Source organism: Pagrus major, chromosome 21 (assembly GCF_040436345.1).
Source record: "Pagrus major chromosome 21, Pma_NU_1.0".
NCBI lineage: Eukaryota > Metazoa > Chordata > Actinopteri > Spariformes > Sparidae > Pagrus > Pagrus major.
Genome location: NC_133235.1, coordinates 31,707,055 through 31,728,537, shown reverse-complemented (window position 1 = coordinate 31,728,537; position 21,483 = coordinate 31,707,055). Strand labels below are relative to the sequence as shown.

Genomic DNA, 21,483 nt, shown 5'->3' with positions numbered 1-21,483 from the left:
AACAGATTCATATCTGCTGCTGTACACACTCATCAACTCCTCTCCCTCTCTGGTCTGGTTTGTCTTTTCTCTTGTTGTCTGGAAGCCTTTTTTCCACTGAGCCCTCCACCAACACAAAGTTGAACTGAGCCCAGAGACCATAAAATTAAAACCAATACAATTATTTATTCATTTTTATTTCTGTATTCTTTCTAATTTGCATTTTTACGACACAAAACATAAATAAACGAGAGGTAAATAGAATTGTAAAACAAAAGGGGAAGTAAATAAATAGGAGGATTTATACAAAGATAAACAAACACAGATGCAAATTAAAACAGAATTATCTATTTATGTCACATTTGATAAAATAAAAGATGCTTACCGTTATTTTAAGAGCATTCACTATATATTTACTCACATATTTAGCCTTTTATTTCCTTATTTATTCATTTATTTGACAGTTTCAGTCCTCCACAACAGATCACTAACTTATACCTCAGATATGAAATCAAGTAAATAACAGATATTAAACAGCATTAACATCCCTGCAATACAGTTTCTGCATTTTCTGATTATACTTACATACATATATTTTTATTGAAGTAAAGGATCTGAATACTTCCTCCACCAATGCTTTTTGTGTTCTTTTTATAATTTCCCTCTCTGACAGTGTTTTTGTAGCGTGAGCACTGACTCACAGTATCGACTGTGCTAAATGAATAACCTTCGCTTTGCCTTCCTACTGCAAATAATACTTCTACTATACTGATGTTTCACAGCAGACATCCCCAACAAAAGAGAAGTGTACTTCAAGTTCATTTAATTACGTAAACACTAATGTCAGAGTACGAGCAGCATCATTGATCCCTGATATCCCTGATGTCTTTGTCAGTTCGTCCTGTGTTACTCACCTGAGGTTCACCTGAGAACCTGTTCTCGTGCCGTCCAGGTTCTTCCTGTGGTATGTGTTTGGTTCGTTGCTCCTCCTGTTTTTCCTGATTTGTACTCTGCTTTTGGTTTCATGGTTTTTTGGACTTCAGCGTTCGTTAATTAAAGCTCACTTTGTGTTCGTTGTCCTGCCTCTCGTGTGTTTCTGGCCTTTTTAACCTAAACTTAACAACTTAAAAACTAAGTCTATGCTTGGGACTAAATTAGGCCTCTTTTTAGTTTATAAAAGTCTATTTCTAAGTGTACGATTAGAAAACTTTGAGATCACCACTCAGTTTTATTTTGTACTTCAACTACACTGTGAACTACACTATGAGTGAACACTAGTTATATACTTCTAGCTCACTTTTTGGTTCATGTTTTCCAGCCCAATATGTAGCTTATAAAATTACACTCAAAAGTATACAACCATTAAACTGTAACTTTAACCATTGTAATCTTTAAGTGTTTATAGTTTAATATTTATAAATTGTTTACTGTATTTGTTCTGCTTGAAATAAACCTTTAACTGTATTTTAAGTTAACTCATATATTCTCAAGTGGGCAACACTAAAAAAACACATTTTCTTAAATATATCTTGAGCAAAAGATTAAGTACAAATATACAAATACACTTAAACTTTTCTTAAACAAGTATTTAATGTTTAAGTATATCTTAAGTATATTAAATACAAACTGAGGGCATACTGTCTTTTTTTTAATTTCAAAGAAGTAAACTTACAGCACATTTTTGGTATTTCCATCTCAGCTCTGATGAGTCAGCATGAATGAATCCGAGGCCCCAGAACACGAGCACACAACTAAAACTCAGCACTTATCAATATTATTAATTCAGCGCACTCATATTTCTGCTGACACGTCAAAATGTCATCGTGTGTTGTTGCTGCTGTCACACTGCTGCCCTCTAGTGGCTGCGATGACACATTGCATCATCACATCTTATATTGCTGCCACTGCAACTCCTACTAACACTGCTACAACTAACGTGCTGCTGTTACTGTTGGAGTATTTTTATTATTCACACTGATTCACACACAAGGCTGCTGCAGCTTCAGTGAACAACTCCTCACACAGAACCTGTAACTTAAACATTGTAGAGCTGCTCTTGTATATCAGCAGCTCACAGAACTGAACCAGAACCAACTCTTTCACAGAACTGCAGATTTATTGTGATTTTTAAATACTTTTTCTGTGTCGAGGTGGCAGAACTGATGACGTATAGCAGTTTAACACAAAACTAAATGTATTTTATTTTTAATGTATCTTTACAACGGCTACATTACTTGATTAATACAATTTAGACTATTTAAAGATTCGATTTAAGATTTAGATTTAAAAATTTAGACTGACAAACATATGTGTGATTTTTTTTGTTGTTGTTGAGGGAAACCAGAGGAAGCGGTCACCATGGGACCGTATACTGGAAAAACAACAAGTTGTACAGTAGTTGCGTAGTAAAAGCAGTAACACTGTTAGCAGAATAATACATATAAGTTGTGTTGTCTTTTTGTAATAAGAGAATGAACATGTAAAAACAAAACAGGAAAATCATGTTTTGATAAATCTGGTCAGTCTGTAACTTTAATAAGAATCCAGTGTTTTGGTCATTAACAGTGTGAATCGTTACACGTACATCGTTAAAACCTCATTGAATACAGAACACAAAGATATGACAACTGTAACTTAATAACCGGCTGTTCAAACACTAAATGAAGAATATTTAAAGTTTTACATCGTCACAGAAACGACACTGAACCAGAAACAGTTCCTCGACATTGGCACGTGACCAAACCAGGAATTATGATGAAATAAGAAGGATGTAAAGTAAAAACATATTTGTTACATTTCCTCTTTCTTCTTCTCTAAATACATTCACAGCTCTGTTCCCAAACCAGCTGTAAACTGAGTCATATCAAACACACAGAACACCGTTTGTATCAAAACGGCCTTTTATTTGAACACAACCAAACTCGCAGGCGTCAAACATCGAGCGGTAAACTGGTGTCCAGTGTCCAAGTCCACGTTCAAACACTGAAAATAAACTCTGTAATCCGGGCGTGTCAAAGTAAAGCTTTAAAACAATAAATGTTTATGATTTAAAGGGGCAATACGTAAGAATTTCAGTTGAAAACATTTTAAAAAATGATCAACAGTCATTACAGACATTATGATGTCCGTGTATTGTGTTGCAAAGATATCTACTACAGTTAGCATGCTAACCAGCTAGCCCTTAAAATGTTTTGTGGGAACTATGAGATCAGTCGTGATCGTAAAACATTTGATTCAGAGCAAAAAAAAAGTAAGATAGGAAAAAAGGCAAAGGTACGAGACTGTGTCCAAAATTATTGTCAGTGACGGTGTCCTCGTCCCACAAACCTCCGCTGTCCCCCGTTCAGTCGTTCTCTAAGAAGTTGGATATGAGTGAAAGGACCTTCGGGTTGACAGCCAACCGTTTTCTTTTCTCCTGGTTTCCCACTCTGGAGCCATTGTCAGGGTTGATTCTGAAAATACATCTGTTGGCAGAACATCATATTTAAAAAATGTGACTTATTTTATTCATTTCTTCATTTTGAGAAATTCTATTATTGTGTATACGGTTTTGTTTTTTGTTGTTTTGGTTTTAATAATGAACCTGAAACGTTCGCAGCGATAACCACAAACACAACCCAACATTTTCTTTCACCCTGGTTTGTTTTATCGTGTGAAATACCTCTGAAGGAACTCCAGGGTGGCGCAGATCTCCGCAGGATAGTCAATATTCATGACGTAGTACATCATGAACATGGAGGCCATCGCATCGGGGAACGTGGAGATTCTTTCCATCACAACCACTTGATCCACCGCCACCATGAACTCTCCCGTCGTCAGCGGGCCGTCTCCTGTGGACACATACCAACAGAAGTTCAGCTTGAACAGGTCGCTTCCCATTTTAAGGACAAGATAACCCAAGAAAACAGCTTGTGGATAAAGAAACAAAGAAAACTGGACAATAAATATTTAACTTGTACAGTCAGAGAGACTCGCTGTCACTCACCACACACCATAATGCATGGGTTTGGGGGTAGATCGTCTCGTCGGACTTCAGCTGAGACGCAGGCGTCTTCAACTTGGACGAAAATCCTGCTTTCGTCTTCCTTGAAGTGGAGTAGCAGCATCCGCACGGCGTGATATAATTCCTCACTTGTATTTGCAGACTGGATATCACAGCGGAGCTTCGCTGCACCGCTTCCTCTGTCCCGGTTCTTCAGGCACTGCAGAATTCGTCTGGACTTCCTGCTCATGGTTTCTTGAAATTCTTCATCTATGTGGACACCAGTCAGCTGCTTAAAATGAGTCTTTAATCCAGTGGTGTCGAAGAGGTAAGGCCACTCTTCTTTCAAGGTCTGTGTGTCATTTCCACTGAGTACGTCTCTTCTTTGAGAAGCGAATGTTTCCGTCATCAGCATCTCGATTTTATTCTCGTCCATGTCGTCGTTCTCAAACATTCTCTGCAGTTCTTCCTTGTTCTGTTGTTCTACTTCCAGGTTTCCAGGAAGTGGATCAGGGTTGACACATCCGTTAACGTTTTTCTGCCGTCTTCTTCTGCGTCCAGAGCTGGTTGGCGTCACCATCACTGGCTGTGCTCGTCTGCAGTTGTCCACTCTGCACTGCAGTTGTCTTGTAAGGGAATCATAGCCGCTGCCTACCACTTGACCCTCAATGACGTCCTTGAATGATTTGGGATAAGCCAACACCATCTTGCGAGCAATTTCCCTCAAGTGTTTCTTTTGTGGGCATTTGCACACTGCCAGGATTTCTGCAGTGACCATCCTGACCACCTCTCTTCTGTCTTTAGCAGACGGACGTTCTTGCTTCTCCAGAGTTTCTTTAATGTGTGATGGCATCGAATTCCAAGGAATGCAGAAGTTAAAGTGCCAGTCAGGGTCCAGCGTTGATAGCAGCACGTCACTGTTACTGGTGGAGGCCGTCAAGTTGTCGACATTTATATCTGCAACAGACAATACTGTGATCAGTGTAGTCGGACGACAACACGAAGGAATCATCAGTGATCAGAGGATTCTGCTTGATGAACCCTCTGGACCTCTCATGCTGCGTTCAGACCAAACGCAATGCGAATTATTCCTGCGTCTAGATTACAGACAGTCTGTATATTTGACCACAGCGTCCGGGAGCGCCATTCATTTCAAAATCATTCCCAGTGAATCACAGAACATAAAACAAAATCCTGACCTTTGTATAGTGGACACTACAGATGGGTGTTGTTAAGATTTTAACAATCCTACTCCTCTTATTGGTTCCTTTTGTTAATTTCCAGGAACAGAACAGTGTCCTCTCTGTGTTTCCTGAATTACAAATGAAGCACTGCTTGTTGAACTTGTGGTAATTCGAGCATTGTTCACATCATCGACTCTACTGAAGTGTAACTGGACGTTTGAGTCTTTATTTCTCTCCAGCATTGTCACTAAGAGGAGAATCTCTGCGTGTCTGAGAGCGATAACAGAAATGCTAAAGCATTGTAATGTGAAGCATTCTGACCTGAACTGTTCAGAGGAAACCAACCAGGGTTCTTGTACTTGCCTGCATTCGTGGAGGTGCTGACCCTCGGAGCTGACTGTGAGCTTTCAGGAGAGTTTGGGAGAGTCCCATCCTCAAATCCTGCCCCTGAATTCCCGGACAGGGCTGGAGAGCAAGTCAAGGCTGTGAAACGATATTAATGCTTTATTGTAGTTGGTGTCATGTTAAAGACACAATGCTAAATCACAAATGTGTGTATAAATAACCCGGGATACTGTCTGTGAAATATTAGTAGTTTTTGTTGTTTGATGGCACCAGTGCTTTAATACACAGTACATGGTTGTACCTTTGACACAAGGCTGAAGTTGCAGCGCGGCCTGTGATGAAGAAAAGCCTGCAGGAGAGCTGAGAAACGACTCGTGTCCCGAGTAATTTCTTTCTGCAGGGCTGAGCAGAGCTGAAGAAGAGTTAACAGATCAGTCAGGAATTAATGTTGAGACATAGCAAGTACGAGAACACAGCCTTCGACACCGCCACGAGAATGATGTAATAAATGTCACAGTCATATTTAGGAGAACGACGGCTGATGTGATTATCTCACCGACTCTTCTGATCTCACAAGTCCTGAAAATGTAAAGTCTGTAGTTCTGATGTCGAGTTTCACCCTTGTCTTCTTACATTTTTCTAAACACTGTAACTTTTGCTGTTTTTTGAACGTTTTGCGTCGACCTTCGAGCTCTGCACTTTTCTTTGTTTTCAGCCAGAATGAGAATTCAAGTTGTGTTTCATGTAAGCGGATGAAAGACGCTAAACCATTAGTGCCATAGTCAGGGAGGGGTTGTTGAATAAAAACCAGATTTGGGAGGTCTAACCTGTCTGCTAGTTGGTTGACAAGTAAAGCTTAACAGTAGTCTATTTTTATCCAAACTGTTGGTAATTATGAATCTCTTACACACCCAAACGTACCACCAACGTAGTTTTACTCACCCTTGGCACGAGCGAGAAGCTTCCTCGATTCCACTTTCTTCAAGACACCTTCGAGGTCGTCCGGCTCCACAAACCCCAGATCTTCTAATGAGCTCACACCGATGCTTTCAAGTGTATCCAGTAAAGGCTGCCCTTGGCAGTTTGGTAGCACAGTTGTGATCAGTGTCACCACGTCAGCCATGTCTGTAAAACATACAGTATGTACCCACAAATTAGTTTCAGGTGGAGGAGGATTCAATTTAAAGCAGCCTTCCTCACGCTGGGCCCGTGGACCACCACTGAGCGACTCCACGCCGCGTGGTGAGCAGGATAGATGTGTTGTTTTTAATATCAAATCAACTTGTATGTAAATTCAAACATAATTATTTTAACTGGCTGTTCTGCTGTGAAGTCAGGCACGTTATATAGGTGCATCTCAGTCGGCCATCTAGAGTCCATGAGGTTTTTTATTTTTTGTTGGTTAAGTCTGAAAAAGTTTGATTTAAAGATGCACTGTGTAGTTTTGGAAAACAAATTCAAACACAGAAAGGAAATATTCAAGATATACACTAAGTGTTGGGACCCTCACCACATGTTTCCGACAACAGAGCGGCCTACGTGTAGACCAAAGCTTGAATGCACCTCCTCGCACTAACAAAGCCTGGTAAGCAAAGGGAAGTGCACCGACCCAGATGTCCAGTAGGTGGCGCCTGCTTGTCACAGTCCCCCCAGGTTTGAAAACTCCCATCTCCCATTGTCCGAGAGCGCACCTGAACACACACGACAACATGAGGTACCTGTGGCAGAGCTGCTGCCTTTGTGGAACAGTGTTGTGTGTATTCAAAGGAGCAATGAGAAAACGCTTTGTTCAAGCCTCGCGCAGGCTTGAACAAACCATGGTGTCATCTTCCAAGAGATCACGTCGGCCATGTTGGCTGTCCGCCATCTTGGATCTCTTTCTCAACGATCACCATCTTGGCTCTTTTTCCTTGTCTCTCTGACACACACACACACACACACACACACACACACACACACACACACACACATCACACGCTTCATTGTTATTTGTTGCTTGAGTTTGTCTTTGTGTTTCAGTGTCATAGTTTAGCTGCTGTAGTTGACTGATAGATTGTTGATGATTGAAGTATTATTGATTTGATCAATTTTACATTAAATATTTTTTTTAACAAATATTTACATTTAAAGTTATTTTGAGACTGTTCGGTCTGGTTATTGGCGATGCCCTGTGTTAATGATTTGATTATTAATTTGGATTAATTCAATTTTAGTAATTACTATCAATAATTATTAATTTCTAATAACCACATCTGCCCTTCCACCAATTCAAACAGAAGTAATAATACAATATATCTCCATAAGTGAACAAAGTAAAACAGTGTGAGATTACACTGTTAATTAAAGATCATTTGTTTATTCAGTTATAAAAAAAAAATTAAAAAAAACTATTAATGAAGATTTTTCCATTCTGACTGAAATGTACCTTGAAGCACAGAGATGACTGTTGGTAATTTAACACACATGTACTGAGATGAAAATAATATATAAAGTGTATATAATGACAGTATCAGAACAGTACAACAGTCTGGTCACTTTCCTGTTAGTGAGAATTAAAAACCAGGAGCAAACAAACAAACAAACAAACACCTGTAACTCATCACAACACAATGTAATCACATCCACGTGCGGGGACCCGACCTGCTCTGTGGAACAGCACCTCCGGCTTCATGACGTCCTCCAGTGCTTTCCTCTGTCGACACAGCTCCTCCTCGTACTCTGCTACGGTTCTTTCGAACAGCTCCAGAATCTCTTCAGCAGCCGCCGTCAGTCGCTGGTCCACAAAAGCTCTGAGAGTTTGGACCTTAGACATGTTTACAGACTCTCCTCCAGCAGCAGCTAACTACTTTAGCATACTTAGCTAACAGCAGATGAGTCCGGTGGGAAACATGTACACAAAGTCCGCCAGAACACGTTTCTCCACACCTGGAGGCTGTGGTGGACCTCTGCTGTTCTGGTGTTGTGGTAACGCGTGCGAGAAGTAACGGGGAAAGTAAGTACAGCTGCTTCCGGTACTTCTTCTTCTTCTTCTTCTTCATGCGGCTCACAGCCAAGCCTCCAGAAAGAGCGCCAGGCTTTAAGCAAACATGCGTAGTGGCCAAACCGTGTAATTACATCGTCCCGTGATGCACCGCGGCCCAGAAAGACTTGTTCCCATGAGCTAACATTGTGAAAGAAGCGCCTGTAAAACGGTGGATAATTATTTTTGAGCGCCAAAACCTCCGAGACACGACTCGTTTCACTGTCAGAACTGGAGCCATTCGGTCCAATAACAGTTGGAAGGTCTAGAAGAGCCGCACGATTAAGTTATTTTATCTCTAGTCAAGTTAGCTCGGCGCTAAACAGGAAGTTAGCTTGCTCGGTCGGCGGAAGTCGCTAGTGCGCACGCTCAGTGGGCAGCAGAACCCGGAAGATGACTTTCATCAACAAACTGTTGTGCTCATAGACATATATACATATATATATAAATATATATATACATATATATGTCTCTATATATATGTATATATGTCTACATATATACATATATATAGACATATATGTATATATATATGTAGACATATATATGTATATATGTGTATATATGTAGACATATATGTCTACATATATACACATATATGTCTACATATATACACATATATGTCTACATATATATGGTTATATGTATGTATGTCTACATATATACATATATATATATATGGTTATGCTGGACTCTTCTGTCCTCTGAAACAAGGTTTCATTTCATATAGAAACAAAACTCTATATTTACATACCTGGTTTGTTAATAACATCAGTACTGTGAACCAACTTTTGAATGTAAACGGTGAATTGTGTAGTTATGAGGCTTTTTTAGAGAAATATAGTGTTAATATTTCTCAACAAGAGTTTGATGTGGTCATCAAATCAATACCCCAGAGAATAGTGTCTTTAGCTCAAAGCATACGTCTTGATGAACTGACTTTCAGTGAATGTCCTGTTACTATTAATGGGGTTTCTATACTTGATTTTAAAAAAAAGTGCACTAATTTACTTTATTAGAAATCATCTTGATCATATCACAGCTCCCACGTGTAAATATAGATGGCTTTATTTAAACGATGGAGCACTGTCTTTCTCTTACCTCTGAATATATATTTCCAAATAGAACAACATGGAAGATCTGGGTAATTTTATAGAAGTGGAGCCATTTTGGCTTCACAGCGCTAGAGTACAATATGACAATTTTTGTAAAGGATGCTGCTGATGGACTCTATTCTCCAACAAAGCAGACTGCTGGAAAAAATAAAAATAACTGTGGGTGATGGTGAAACAGCATCAAAATATTGGAGAGCAACAAAAAAAGTGTTAAATCTATGACGTCACATTTATTATATCAATCCCTGTTAGTATAACATATTAAAGTATGTTGTTTATTTGTATGCTATCTGCTAAATATAGTAAAGAGTTGAGACACAGCACCTGAATATTAATATTCACAGAAGTGTGTTTTTTAACCAGTTTTCACTGCTGCTTCTACCACTACATGCTGCAGTTTACCTGGTGTGGAGCAGTGTGTGATTTCAGCCACAAGAGGGCAGCAGTAAAACACAAGGTACATTTATTTATGTTGCACATCACATCAAAATCCATGTGATTTACAGAAGAATGGAATAAATGAAATAAAGGATGTGGTGTAATTTAATATAAGCCTACGTTTACTGAAGTACGGCACAAATATGACACATTTTTACACACAAAACATATAAAAGGACTTGTGAAATATGTTTGTTAGAAATTAAACTGCTCAACGGTTTATAGAAGCACAGCTGAAATTATTAGTCGGTTAATTAATTAGCCAGTTGATTTATTTTTATCTATACATTTTTTTCCATAATGTTGTAAATGAATATATGTGAAAGTCTTTATGCTGCTGTCTTGGCCAGGACTCCCTTGTAAAAGAGATTCTGAATCTCAATGGGAATATTCCTGGTAAAATAAAGGCTAAATAAAATATTTTTAAAATATAAAATATAATATAAAATTATTTTTTATATTTTTTTCATGTCAGTGGCTGCTTTCATGTTTAAATATTTGAATAACTTAAATTGAGCTATTCTTCATAATTGTCAGATTTTTTACAAATCAAAAACTAGATCAAAATGAGCTCCATCTCAACCAACAACAGTAAAATGCTGCTTTTACATTAATGACCGAGTCAGAAGAGAACGACAGTCACAGCCTGCAGGGACACGTTACTGCATTTAATACTTTGAGTACATTTTCCTGATATTTATATACTTTTACTGAAGTAGTATTTTGATTGCAGGACTTTTACTAGTAACACAGTATTCTGGCAGTGGTATAACTCCTTTAAAGGACCTGAATACTTCCTCCATCTCTGAAAACAAAGATAAAACAGGAGAGAAAAATATGAATGCCAGTAATGTGTCGTTGCAGCCACCAGAGGGCAGCAGTGTCAGGAAGACAGCAGGACACAGAGCTGATGGAGTAAAGCTGCTGTCTGGTGTTAATAATCACATAATAATCACATAATAATCACATAATAATCACACAGTCTGTTCGTTATTCTGCTACAACTATGTTTAATGTTCAGACATCGTGTCAGGTCTATATCCAGGAAGAGATTTATAAACTCAACGAGATGAAATAAAGATATATGTAATATTAATCATCATCGTTAGTGATACAGAGAGACAGAGAGGGTTTGTCCTCAAGTAAAACTTAGTTATTAAACTGATTCAATGATGAGTGAAATGAAAAGTAAAAAATGTTTGAAATGTCACTATATGAAAGGTTTGTTCATCCTGACTGACATTATCAATCAAGCAGTCAATCAAACTTTATTTATATCTATATTATAACCTTTCAAACAAATCAAAATGCAGCTCAGACTGCTTTAAAAGTGAATGATAAAACAAAAACAGGTTTAGAGACTGATGCACACCTATTGTAACAACATGAATAGTTCAGATACAAAAGATAAAGAATAAAAGATAAAAAACAAATAATGATGAAGGTGAAATCAAAGGAAAATTAGTCAAATCAAATCAATTATATTTATATAGCCCAAAGTCACAATGACATCACCTCAGTGGGCTTTACAATCCGTACAGTGAACGACATCCTCTGTCCTTAGACCCTCGATTCAAGAGAGGGAAAACTTCACATACTGAAACGAAATTGATTTATTTTTTTTAATCAAATATAGTGATTAAAACGAAATACATTAAAATAAGTCTAAACACTAACACCATAAAATTATAAGACATTACATTAAAGCCAGACAGATTAGATTGTGCCTTTAAAAGTATCAATATTATAATCAATCAAGTAATCATCAATTAATAAGATCTGATTTGTAAATTGATCATTTGTATGAATAACTGCACTGTTGAGTTCATCCTGATGTACATGTGAAGGTGGAAACTGGCTTCTAACTAATGTTATGTGTGTGTTTATTTATGTATTTGTTTGTTTGTTTACGTGTTGACTCCTCCCCCCGTGTCCCCGTGCTGCGGTTCGTCTGGACCTCATCACAGCGGATCACTTCCCGGAACTGTGCGCATCATTTACTGCTCGCGGACCACCCTCTCACACCACCGCTTCACTACACATCCGCGGAGTAAAGCAGTCCCCCCCCGTTAACGCGTGTTATCGCTCCGCGTGAAGGGTTTTTTTTAAATAAACTGAACTGTTGCTGACAGGACGCGCGCTGCGTTATTTTTCACGCCGCCACCGACGCGCTCACGAGTCGCTTTAGTTTACTACGTAGTTGACATTTGGCGCGAAAGTTGTCGTGTGAGCGGATGAACACAGAGGAATGAGAGCGGGCTGTTAAATGTCCCGGTGCCGGTGACTCAGTGTCAGAGCATCAGCGGAACCCGACCCATCGTATCGATTACTGATCGAGAGCGGACCCATCTGTCACACGCCGGTTCTGTTCGATAACACGAACTGAAACCGAAGATTTAGCGGAACGTTTGGACTTCGCTCAGTTTTCACGTCGGTCCCGTCAACTTTATTGTGGGAGTCATAACGGTGAGTGTTAATTAACGGGTATGAGACTTTTCCAGCTCAGTTTTCTCCTGCACCGGGAAAACTTATCACCAAATCTGTTTTTAAAATGTGCCGAATTTACCCCTGCAGCAAGTTCATAACATGGCCACGAACTTTATTCTGATAGCTCTTAATGACAACTGTGATTTTATAGTTTAAAGATGGAGTTGTAGATTTTTGTGGTGGAGTCTGGTGGATGTTCGTGTATTTGCAGAGCAGCAACACCTCACCTGTCAATATTTGAACAAGCCATGTCTTTAATAGACTCTGACAGAATAATTAACTTAAACACAGCTTTCTAGCTTATATCTGGAAGTTTATCTACACTAAATGTTGGTAACAGTTTTCGTCCATATGGGACACGGGTGGAGATGTCGAGGAGTTTATTGACCTGTTACTCATTTAAATGTATTTTTAATATTAAGTTTTATACGCCGGAGTGTCCAGTGTCCTGTATTGATATGATTTTTTATATTTGAGCGATATTTCGCCCTTTAAAACCTTCAACTATAAGTAAAATAATCTTAAATTCACTGTTTCTTGGATTAGGTTTTGTGTGACGGTTACACTGTCAAACACTGCAGAATGTGCTGCCGCCGAATAAACCTCCACATTTAGTTTTCACTGCAGTCACAAGCCGTATTTCTGTAGCTGCCACCAAAAACACTTTAGGTGTAGAGAGTTTGGAAAGTTGAGCTGCGGTGAGTGAAGGCTGGTGTCTGCTGAACACCTCACCTGTCAATATTTGGTCAAACATGTGTCCTTTTTTTCTTCTAGTTTGCCTTCAGCGTTACTCTTTACATGCCGAATTGTAAAGTGTCGTCTATTGGTGAAGGATCTTTATATTTTAGTCATGTTTTATGTGTTAACTTGAACAGACAAAGAATAGAAAACTAAACTACAGTTTTTGGGCATGAAGTTTTGTGTGAATGTGATACTGGCTAACTTTGCGAGCAATTCCTACCTGTAAACATGTGACATAATCTATTTTGTAAGAGAATAACCTCATGATAAAGACACATCATTTTAAATTGATAAGATGATGCCCGTCTTAAGTCTGTTAAATAACTTGTTTGTAATGAATCTCTCCACCTCTCCCAGTTATAAAGTTATAGTGAGGACCACTTTTTGGTTATGGAAGACCAAAACTGCCAAAATGAATAAATAAATGGGTGAAACGTTGACCCAGTGGTACACTTTTGCATAATGAAGAAATACATAAAATAAAAAGTATATTTTCATTGTTGGCAGGTTCGGTCCTCCACAGTAGTGTTCATGGTGCTCTGTGGTTAATCTGAAATAACTTGAAGATACTCATGTTTGTGTCACTGCTGTGACTAATCCTTTAAATATTCACTCAGGAACAGTCAGAGTTGCAGCTGTATGGGATCTCCCCTGTATGCAAAAACTCTTCAGTTCAGATTTTGCTGAAAGCCTAAATGATGAGTGAAATCTGTGACACTCGTTTATGCTGCAGTAACTGAAATATGGGGATGGAAAACACAGAATATGAAGTATTTACAGGTTAATTGTGAACACCTGAGACGTTTGGATTACTATCTGTACTCAGATTTTTTATTTTTCTATAAAAACAGAATTTTTGTGTAGATCGTGAAGATGAACACTTTCATGTGGTTCTGTTAGAAGTCAAGCTCATCGTCTCAGTCCTGTCAGGTGACACTCGCTCAGTCTAACCTCATGTTTTGTCTCCATGCAGGCAGCCATAATGCCGCCGGTGTTAACCACGTCCAGCAGGAACTATGACTACGACTACGACACGGTTCAGCCCTACTTCCTCCTGGATGGCGAGGAGGAGGACTTCTACCTGCCTCCACGCAGCCACCTCCTCCCCGGCCCCGGAGAGGACATCTGGAAGAAGTTCGAGCTGCTGCCGACACCTCCCCTGTCGCCCAGGCGGAGACCCTCGCTGTCCGACGTCCCGCTGTCCGCCGCCGAACACCTGGAGGCGGTGTCCGACCTGCTGGACGATGACTGCAACCCCTCGGCCGCCCTCCTCCAGTCCTTCATCATCCAGGACTGCATGTGGAGCAGCAGCTTCGCCGCAGCTACCAAGCTGGAGCAGGTGGTGTCCGAGAGGCTGGCGTCGCTCCGGGCCCGTCGGGACTCCTCAGCAACCAACAACACGAACAGCAGCACAGACGGAGCAGCTGGTCAGCAGGTGATCGGCTCTCAGGAGAGCTCGGGGTACCTGCAGGACCTCCACACAGCAGCGACAGACTGCATCGACCCGTCTGTGGTGTTTCCATACAGCACGCTGAGCGAGAAGAGCGGCGATGGGGCGGTGATGGAGGTGACGTCAGAGCTGAGTGTGGACTCACCGCCACTCAGCAGCAGTGACAGTGAATCAGGTGGGCTTTTATTTTGAAAGGTTATGTGTTGTTATGTTCCAGGTCGTATTTTTATAGTTTTATCTGTCATTTCTATCAGATTTGACGCTATAGGAAAGTATTTAAAGGAGCACTCCACCAATTTCACGCTCTAATGTCAGTTCTCGCATCATGTTTGATACTGTTCAGTGCAGGAAAACATTTGTAAAATGTCTTCTGTGGTTCTGGAGGAGAAAAGGTCCAACTCTGAACTCTAAAGTCCCATCAGAAAGAGATATCTGATATACGTTGGGATGAATAGTTGAATTCTAGAAATTTTAAGTACATTTATTTAGTCAAAACTACAAAAATTAGACCAGAGTAGTAAAAAATGTTCAAAACACAACTGTATTTTCTTTTTGCTTCTCAGATGCTGACTGAGAAAACTTACTTAGTGACAGATATATCAGCTGGTACTGACACCTGAATGTTTTCTTTGTTTGTCCTCAGAAGAAGAAGAAGAAGAAGAAGAAGACGGTGAGGAGGATGAAGAGATCGACGTGGTGACGGTGGACAGGCGAAAGGCGTCACAGCAGTCAGACAGCAGCAGCCGACGGGACGCCTCCCCGCTGGTCCTGAAACGCTCCCACATCAACATCCATCAGCACAACTATGCCGCCCAGCAGCCAGCGAGCCACCGACCGAAACGGTTAAAGACTGAGAGCGGCTGCCCGGCGGCTCAGAGGCAGAGCGGCGGCCGCAGGTGCCTGAGTCCACGGTCCGACGGCGAGGACGACGACGACAAACGCAGGACTCACAATGTGCTGGAGAGGCAGCGCAGGAACGAGCTGAAGATGAGCTTCATGGCTCTGAGGGACGAGATCCCGGCGATCGCCAACAACGACAAAGTGGCGAAGGTGTTAATCCTGAAAAAGGCGACCGAGTTCATCGCGGAGATCAGAGAGGAAGAGAAGAGGCTGCTGACGATGAAGGACGAGCTGAGGAAGAGGAGCAGACAGCTGAAACACAGACTGGAGCAGCTGAGGACTTTACATTAACTGTTGTTAGTTTTAATGTTAGTTTATTTTTTAATTGTTACGTTTTCATGTTGGAAACTGAACTCCTGATATCTGAGCTGCCATGAACATCTTTTATAAATAATTATGAATTATTTAATGTGTTTAGTAACTAAAATAATGTAAACTGAACATGGAGGACTTAAACTGCCAAAGGAGAAAATAGTTAAAGTAATAAATAAAAGGCTCAATAAATCAGTGCCATCTATTTATTCATTTATTCTTTTTTTGTCATTTATTTATTTATTTATTTTTGTATGATCCTTAAAACTACAACGGGAAGAAATTTAGATTTAAATTTTGAATTTAAATGGGAAGTAAATGAACAGGAGAATTAAGAAAAAGTTAATAAATTAAGAAGCAAATTAAAACTGAAATATCTGCATCTATTTTTGATTTTGGCAGTGTCAGTCCTCCGTACACAGGAACTTGCTGGCTGCTGGTCTGTCATCAGTCAAACTGTGTCTGTCTCTTTGTATTTATTACATTTTCATGTTTTATCCTCTGAAAAACAATTCAGATGTCTGATCAGGAAAAATACATTTCAATTCAGCATCTGACTGTGTAACAATGATGATCATGATCAATAATTTAATATTATTTAATCAACACTTATCCCTGACGCATGGATTCATTGGTATATTTTTTATAATATTTTTTATTTTTATATTTTCTGCTTCAGTTGATTGTTTTTGAAACCAGCTGCACGAGAGGAAGTACACTAGAGGCATTGCCAACTCTTCAAAATAAAAGCCCTTCATATGTTGGAGGTCTTGTCAATCTAACAGTTGTGTTAAATGTGTTTCTTCACATGAAAATTGCACTTTTAAAGGAAACTAGATGAATATAAGCTGATTTATATTCTATTCATTCGTGTTCCCAAAGAACCGTTCCCATACACTTCTAATGATGATGCCAGAGGTCAAAGGTCACAGAGCAGATTAGAGGAGTGGAGTTTTGCCTTATTGTGAAATCTGAGGGTGAGATGTGATGAAGGCTCCTCAGAGATCGAGTTTGGCGGCGTCTGTGCTCGGTTCACTAGAAGTGGTTAGAAACAAGAACAAAATGTCTTGGGGGACAGTTTCATCAGCCAGATTATCTCACAGGCTGCAAGAGAGTCAGTCTGAGTCCACTCACTGTTTCTGATCTGGTTCTGGACTCACGGGTCAGTCAACACATTCAGCCTGGTGAACAGACAGACTGACGCCGCTGTCGTCATGATGAGTTTCCACACTCGACTCGGAGAAATCAGGTGAAAGTTGAGCTCCAGCCGGTAAATATAAAGTCAAACGCCTCCGGTCCCACGGTGCCGCAGTGTTGCTTCACAGAGCCCAGACTAACATCCCACATCTGGATCTGCTGGAAAGACCTGAAAATATGACGACTTTCTGTTGAATCAAAGACTTTATGTCGCTCGACTATAACTCTTAGTTCAAACATAAGTTCTTTAAGAAATAATCACTCAACGTGTTTGACTTGATCACTCTTCTCTCTCTGTATTTGTGGCGTCCGGGGCTGTTCTGACTCGACCGTGTCACCAATAGAAAAAATCAGTGAAGAGAAATGTGACGAGTCACAGTGACGCTCTGCTGAGTCATGTCGACAGTCCAGACTGCCGAGTCCAGGACGGTCAGCGATGACTGAGGAGTGAAGGATTTCCTGTTTCTGCTGTCTTGTTGATGAACTGCATCTTGTACATAAAGTCATCAGGTTTCACTGCTGAGTTTTTAAAATGCCGCACAGCTTCATGTTCGTACACTTAGAGATGTTTGCTGCTCTAAAAAAGCTACAGATTTAAACTGTCATACAGTTTAATGTGTATGAAGAACGTGTGATTTGTTATTTGTCCACTTTCAGATCAACCAAACACAAGTAAACTAAGAAAACTACCAAACACAGAAACTGTTTGCAGGAGACACTAAAACCTTCAATAACTTCATGACTCATAAACAATTTGTAGTGTAAAACTTTAGTGTAACACGTTTTAGTGTCCCCTGGAAACAATCTCAGCTGTCCTCTGTGCTGGTTGCAGTGGTTCTGTATTATATATTTTTTAAGTTGCAGTTCGATGTGTGGGAACTGAAATGACCATATCCAAAATAAATGCATTGATGAATCAGTAAATATGCCATTAAATGCACCAAAATAATAAAAATAAAAAAATGTGACTTAAATAATGAATATAAAGGTGAATAAATAATACAAGTACATTTAAACATGATATAATATATATTCATATATAATATAAATATCAGTTTGTTGTAATTAAAGTAAAATCTCATGTAGTTTTGTGTTAAAGCGCTCAGTGAACTACATCGTCTCATCAACACTACCAGACAGCTTTATTTATTTTATTATTTTATTTATTTATTATTTTATTTATTTATTATTTTATTTATTTATTTATTTATTTATTTATTTATTTATTTATTTTATTATTTATTTATTATTTATTTATTTATTTATTTATTTATTTATTTATTTATTTAGGTCCATGAGGGGAACAGGAAGGGGCGGGGCTTCAGCTCTCTGTTCAATGTCACTGCGCATGTGCAGAAACGACTCAGGAAGACGGCAGCGAAACAAGGTGAATGGCGGGAATACGAACAGGAAGTTTGTGGCAAAACGACCAAACACGACAAGCTTTTTCACGGCGGCCATTACTGATGACAACATCCCGAAACAGCAGGAAGACGCAGGCGCTCCTTGTGTTAGCATTAGCATTGCTAACAGCTCAGTCTCTGTGGTAACGTAAAGAGCCGCCATGAAACACAACTAGTGATGATAAAACTGTAAAAGTCTCAAACTATATTGAATTCTGATCAATATTCAGAGCATTAAAGTATTAATACTCCACTACAAGCTAAAGTCCTGCATCCAAATCCCTCCTTAGGTAAAAGTATCATCAGTATTATCAGCAGAGTGAGATGTTGCTGTCAGTGTTAACGTGTCAGTTCACTGCTGTACATGTTTAATGTTGAGCTCATTTTAACTCTTTATATTCTGTCTGGTTTAATCTACAGCATCATATTCTGTCAGATTATCATATGTTCATCATGTGGCTCTGCTGTGAGAACAGCTTCTTCTGTAGACTGTGACGATGCATTTTCATATTCAAGAGGGTTTTTGAAACGTTTATTCAGCTGAAGGAGGAGGATTTCCTTTTCCCTTCACTGTATCACATTCATGATCTTCACTGGATAGTAACTACCGCTGTCAGATAAATGTAGTGGAGTAAAAAGTACAGCGTTTGCCTCTGAGATGTGAACGGAAATACTCAAGTAAAGTACAAGTATGTCGATGTTTTATTTAAGTACAGTACCTGAGGCGATGCACTCAGTTACCTTCCACCCTGGCTCCGAGCCGCACACTGTGATGTGTGTCGACGACAGACTCTCCTGACTGAAGCTGCTCACAGTGGAGACGTTGTGTGAAGGTAAAGTAACTTTATTTATGGACAGTAAAGTCCAGTCTTACAGAAGATGTCACAGGGGGCACATTTGTTAAAATGATTATGTTTTGTTGTGTTTTTCAGATATGAAGCTCCAGATGTGTGGACACGGTTGCTGCGTCAGTGATGATTAAGAGAAGATGTTACAGGTGGGTGTTAATAGGGATTGAAAAACGGGGTGAAATTAGGATGTGGAGGGCTCCGGCCTGTGCCTCAGGCCCCAAAATAACTCAATCCTACCCTGACTAACAGGACAGCTTTACACGCTTTAATGCTCCAGAAACGTAGCTCCTTTCTCTAGTCGACAGTAAAATCAACCCATCTTTGAGCTTGTGATGTGAAGTTAACACACAAGCTAAAAACAACAGATGTGAGTAGATGAAGATTGAAGATGTGGAGCCACAGAGCAGCTCCTGTGCTCAGCTTTGTATCGGACCTCGTCTTGTTAAAAACACAGCGGGCCCTCGTTAGAAATGTGCTGGTGTTTGAAGCCAAAACCAGAGCAGCTGTGCTAAATCAGTTCTTATGTGCCAAACTGACCCTGGAGTGACACAGTGACATAGTGTGATGTCATGAAGTCACAGAATTAAAGGCGAGACCACTGACGAGGCGTTTCAGGAGCAGGGTTTTCTGTGGGAGAGAGGAGCTTCTGCTGGTGCGGACTTTAGCCTTTTTAACTTTGAAGCTCGTTTACATGGACCAGAACATATAAAACACACGGAAGGAACGGAAAAAAAGACAAAGTGTGGTAGGTCTCCTTTAAACACACTTAAAAATCTCCATGGAAACCTAACATGTCCTCGTCATTTAAAAGCTCTCCAAGAACGTCGAGAACCTCAAGGATCCCCAACCTCTTAAGGAACATTTGAAAACCCTCTCAAGGGCCTCATCGACCTCCCAGCGACTCCTGAAGCCTCCAGAAGTCAGTTAAAAACAGACTTCGTTCACACGTCGAACTGTAAAGCGCTTAACATTCCCAGAGAGCCTCAGAGACTGTGGACATCTGCGTGGGGACGCCTCCCCTCCCTGACGGACATGATGACACCTGTTGTCTCCGACCAGCTGTTAAATTGAATCGTTCTGTTTCTGTACGACCTCACACACACACACACACACACACACAAAGTGTCAGCCGAGTCAGCAGAAACGCTCCCCCTCACCGCTGTATAAACAGACAGTGGGAACATCCCAAATTCCCTTGAATCCATCCCACCGAGAAGAGATGCCAGGAAACGAGGAATGAGTTATTTTCCTCAGAAGCGTCTGGATCAGCTGTTATTCAGCTTTAACAGCTGTTTCTAGAGACTTTCTCTGAATTTGTGTCTGAATACATGTGCGATGTGTTAATACTGACAGAGGGAGAGACAGAAATACGATGTGACTCTGAACTGGACTGTTTGATTTGGCTGATAACAAATTTAAACTCGACTCTGAATTATTTCCTCACCCTGAGGACTCCGATCACCTCAGACTGTTTCCTGCCACCAACAGATTTAATCATCTCGGTGATGTTTCATCCGTGTGTCAGATGAGATTCTCAGCCTGCAGACCAACTCAGCAGAAATGTAAATATTATTTGGTGTCAAAACATATTACAACACCGCTGTCAGCGTTAGAGACAATAATATGCTGAATGTGTGTGTGTGTGTGTGTGTGTGTGTGCGTGCAGCAGGACTCCTCACCAGTTACTTGAATTATAGAAGTTTTACCGTCGTTGTTCAACATCTTCCATGAAGTCCTCAGAATGACGTCATGTAGAGAGTAAACAGACGCCTGCTGGTTTCTGTCGCATCATGAGATCATCATCTGAATCCACTTTGAATCCACATCCGTGTATCATTTTTAAGTTTAACCGGATGCTGCATATAACGTATTATTACTCGCCTGACCCCGTGACCTTCACACACAGATCTGATGGGGGTAGAAAGGGCGTCTGACCAAGCTGCCCAATGTGACCAGTCGTGAAACGAGTGAAAAATGTGTTGGACTCCAACCAGGTGACAGAAATCTTGAGTGTAGCTGCTGAGCTAAAAGTGTTGGCATGCAGCCCGTCTGAAGCGGGTGCACGAGCTCGACCGCATGT

At 40.2% G+C, this 21,483-nt stretch overlaps 2 protein-coding genes across 7 annotated transcripts; one reads left to right on the top strand and one right to left on the bottom strand.

Moving 5' to 3' along the window:
• Positions 1–2,483: 2,483 nt before the first annotated feature.
• LOC141017169 (uncharacterized) lies at positions 2,484–8,510 on the bottom strand. 4 transcript variants are annotated; one of them, XM_073491802.1, is made up of 9 exons: positions 8,131–8,220; positions 7,307–7,408; positions 7,001–7,181; positions 6,433–6,615; positions 5,792–5,902; positions 5,509–5,628; positions 3,965–4,918; positions 3,641–3,809; positions 2,484–3,443 (listed from the first exon to the last, which is right to left on the bottom strand). In XM_073491802.1, the coding sequence occupies exons 4-9, from the start codon at positions 6,611–6,613 to the stop codon at positions 3,323–3,325; spliced, it is 1,656 nt and encodes a 551-aa protein (XP_073347903.1). In that variant the 5' UTR covers positions 6,614–6,615; positions 7,001–7,181; positions 7,307–7,408; positions 8,131–8,220; the 3' UTR covers positions 2,484–3,322. The 4 variants fall into 4 exon arrangements, with proteins under 4 accessions (XP_073347903.1, XP_073347902.1, XP_073347901.1 ...); XM_073491801.1 differs by lacking the exon at positions 7,307–7,408 and having other exon boundaries at positions 8,131–8,219; XM_073491800.1 differs by lacking the exons at positions 7,001–7,181; positions 7,307–7,408 and having other exon boundaries at positions 8,131–8,508.
• Positions 8,511–10,027: 1,517 nt separating this feature from the next.
• Positions 10,028–16,734, top strand: LOC141016547 (transcriptional regulator Myc-A-like). 3 transcript variants are annotated; one of them, XM_073490975.1, is made up of 3 exons: positions 10,028–10,081; positions 14,264–14,915; positions 15,384–16,734. In XM_073490975.1, exons 2-3 carry the CDS (start codon positions 14,273–14,275, stop codon positions 15,929–15,931), a joined length of 1,191 nt encoding a protein of 396 aa, XP_073347076.1. In that variant the 5' UTR covers positions 10,028–10,081; positions 14,264–14,272; the 3' UTR covers positions 15,932–16,734. The 3 variants fall into 3 exon arrangements, with proteins under 3 accessions (XP_073347076.1, XP_073347075.1, XP_073347077.1); XM_073490974.1 differs by lacking the exon at positions 10,028–10,081 and adding an exon at positions 12,356–12,528; XM_073490976.1 differs by lacking the exon at positions 10,028–10,081 and adding an exon at positions 12,439–12,528 and having other exon boundaries at positions 15,387–16,734.
• The last annotated feature ends 4,749 nt before the right edge of the window (positions 16,735–21,483 follow it).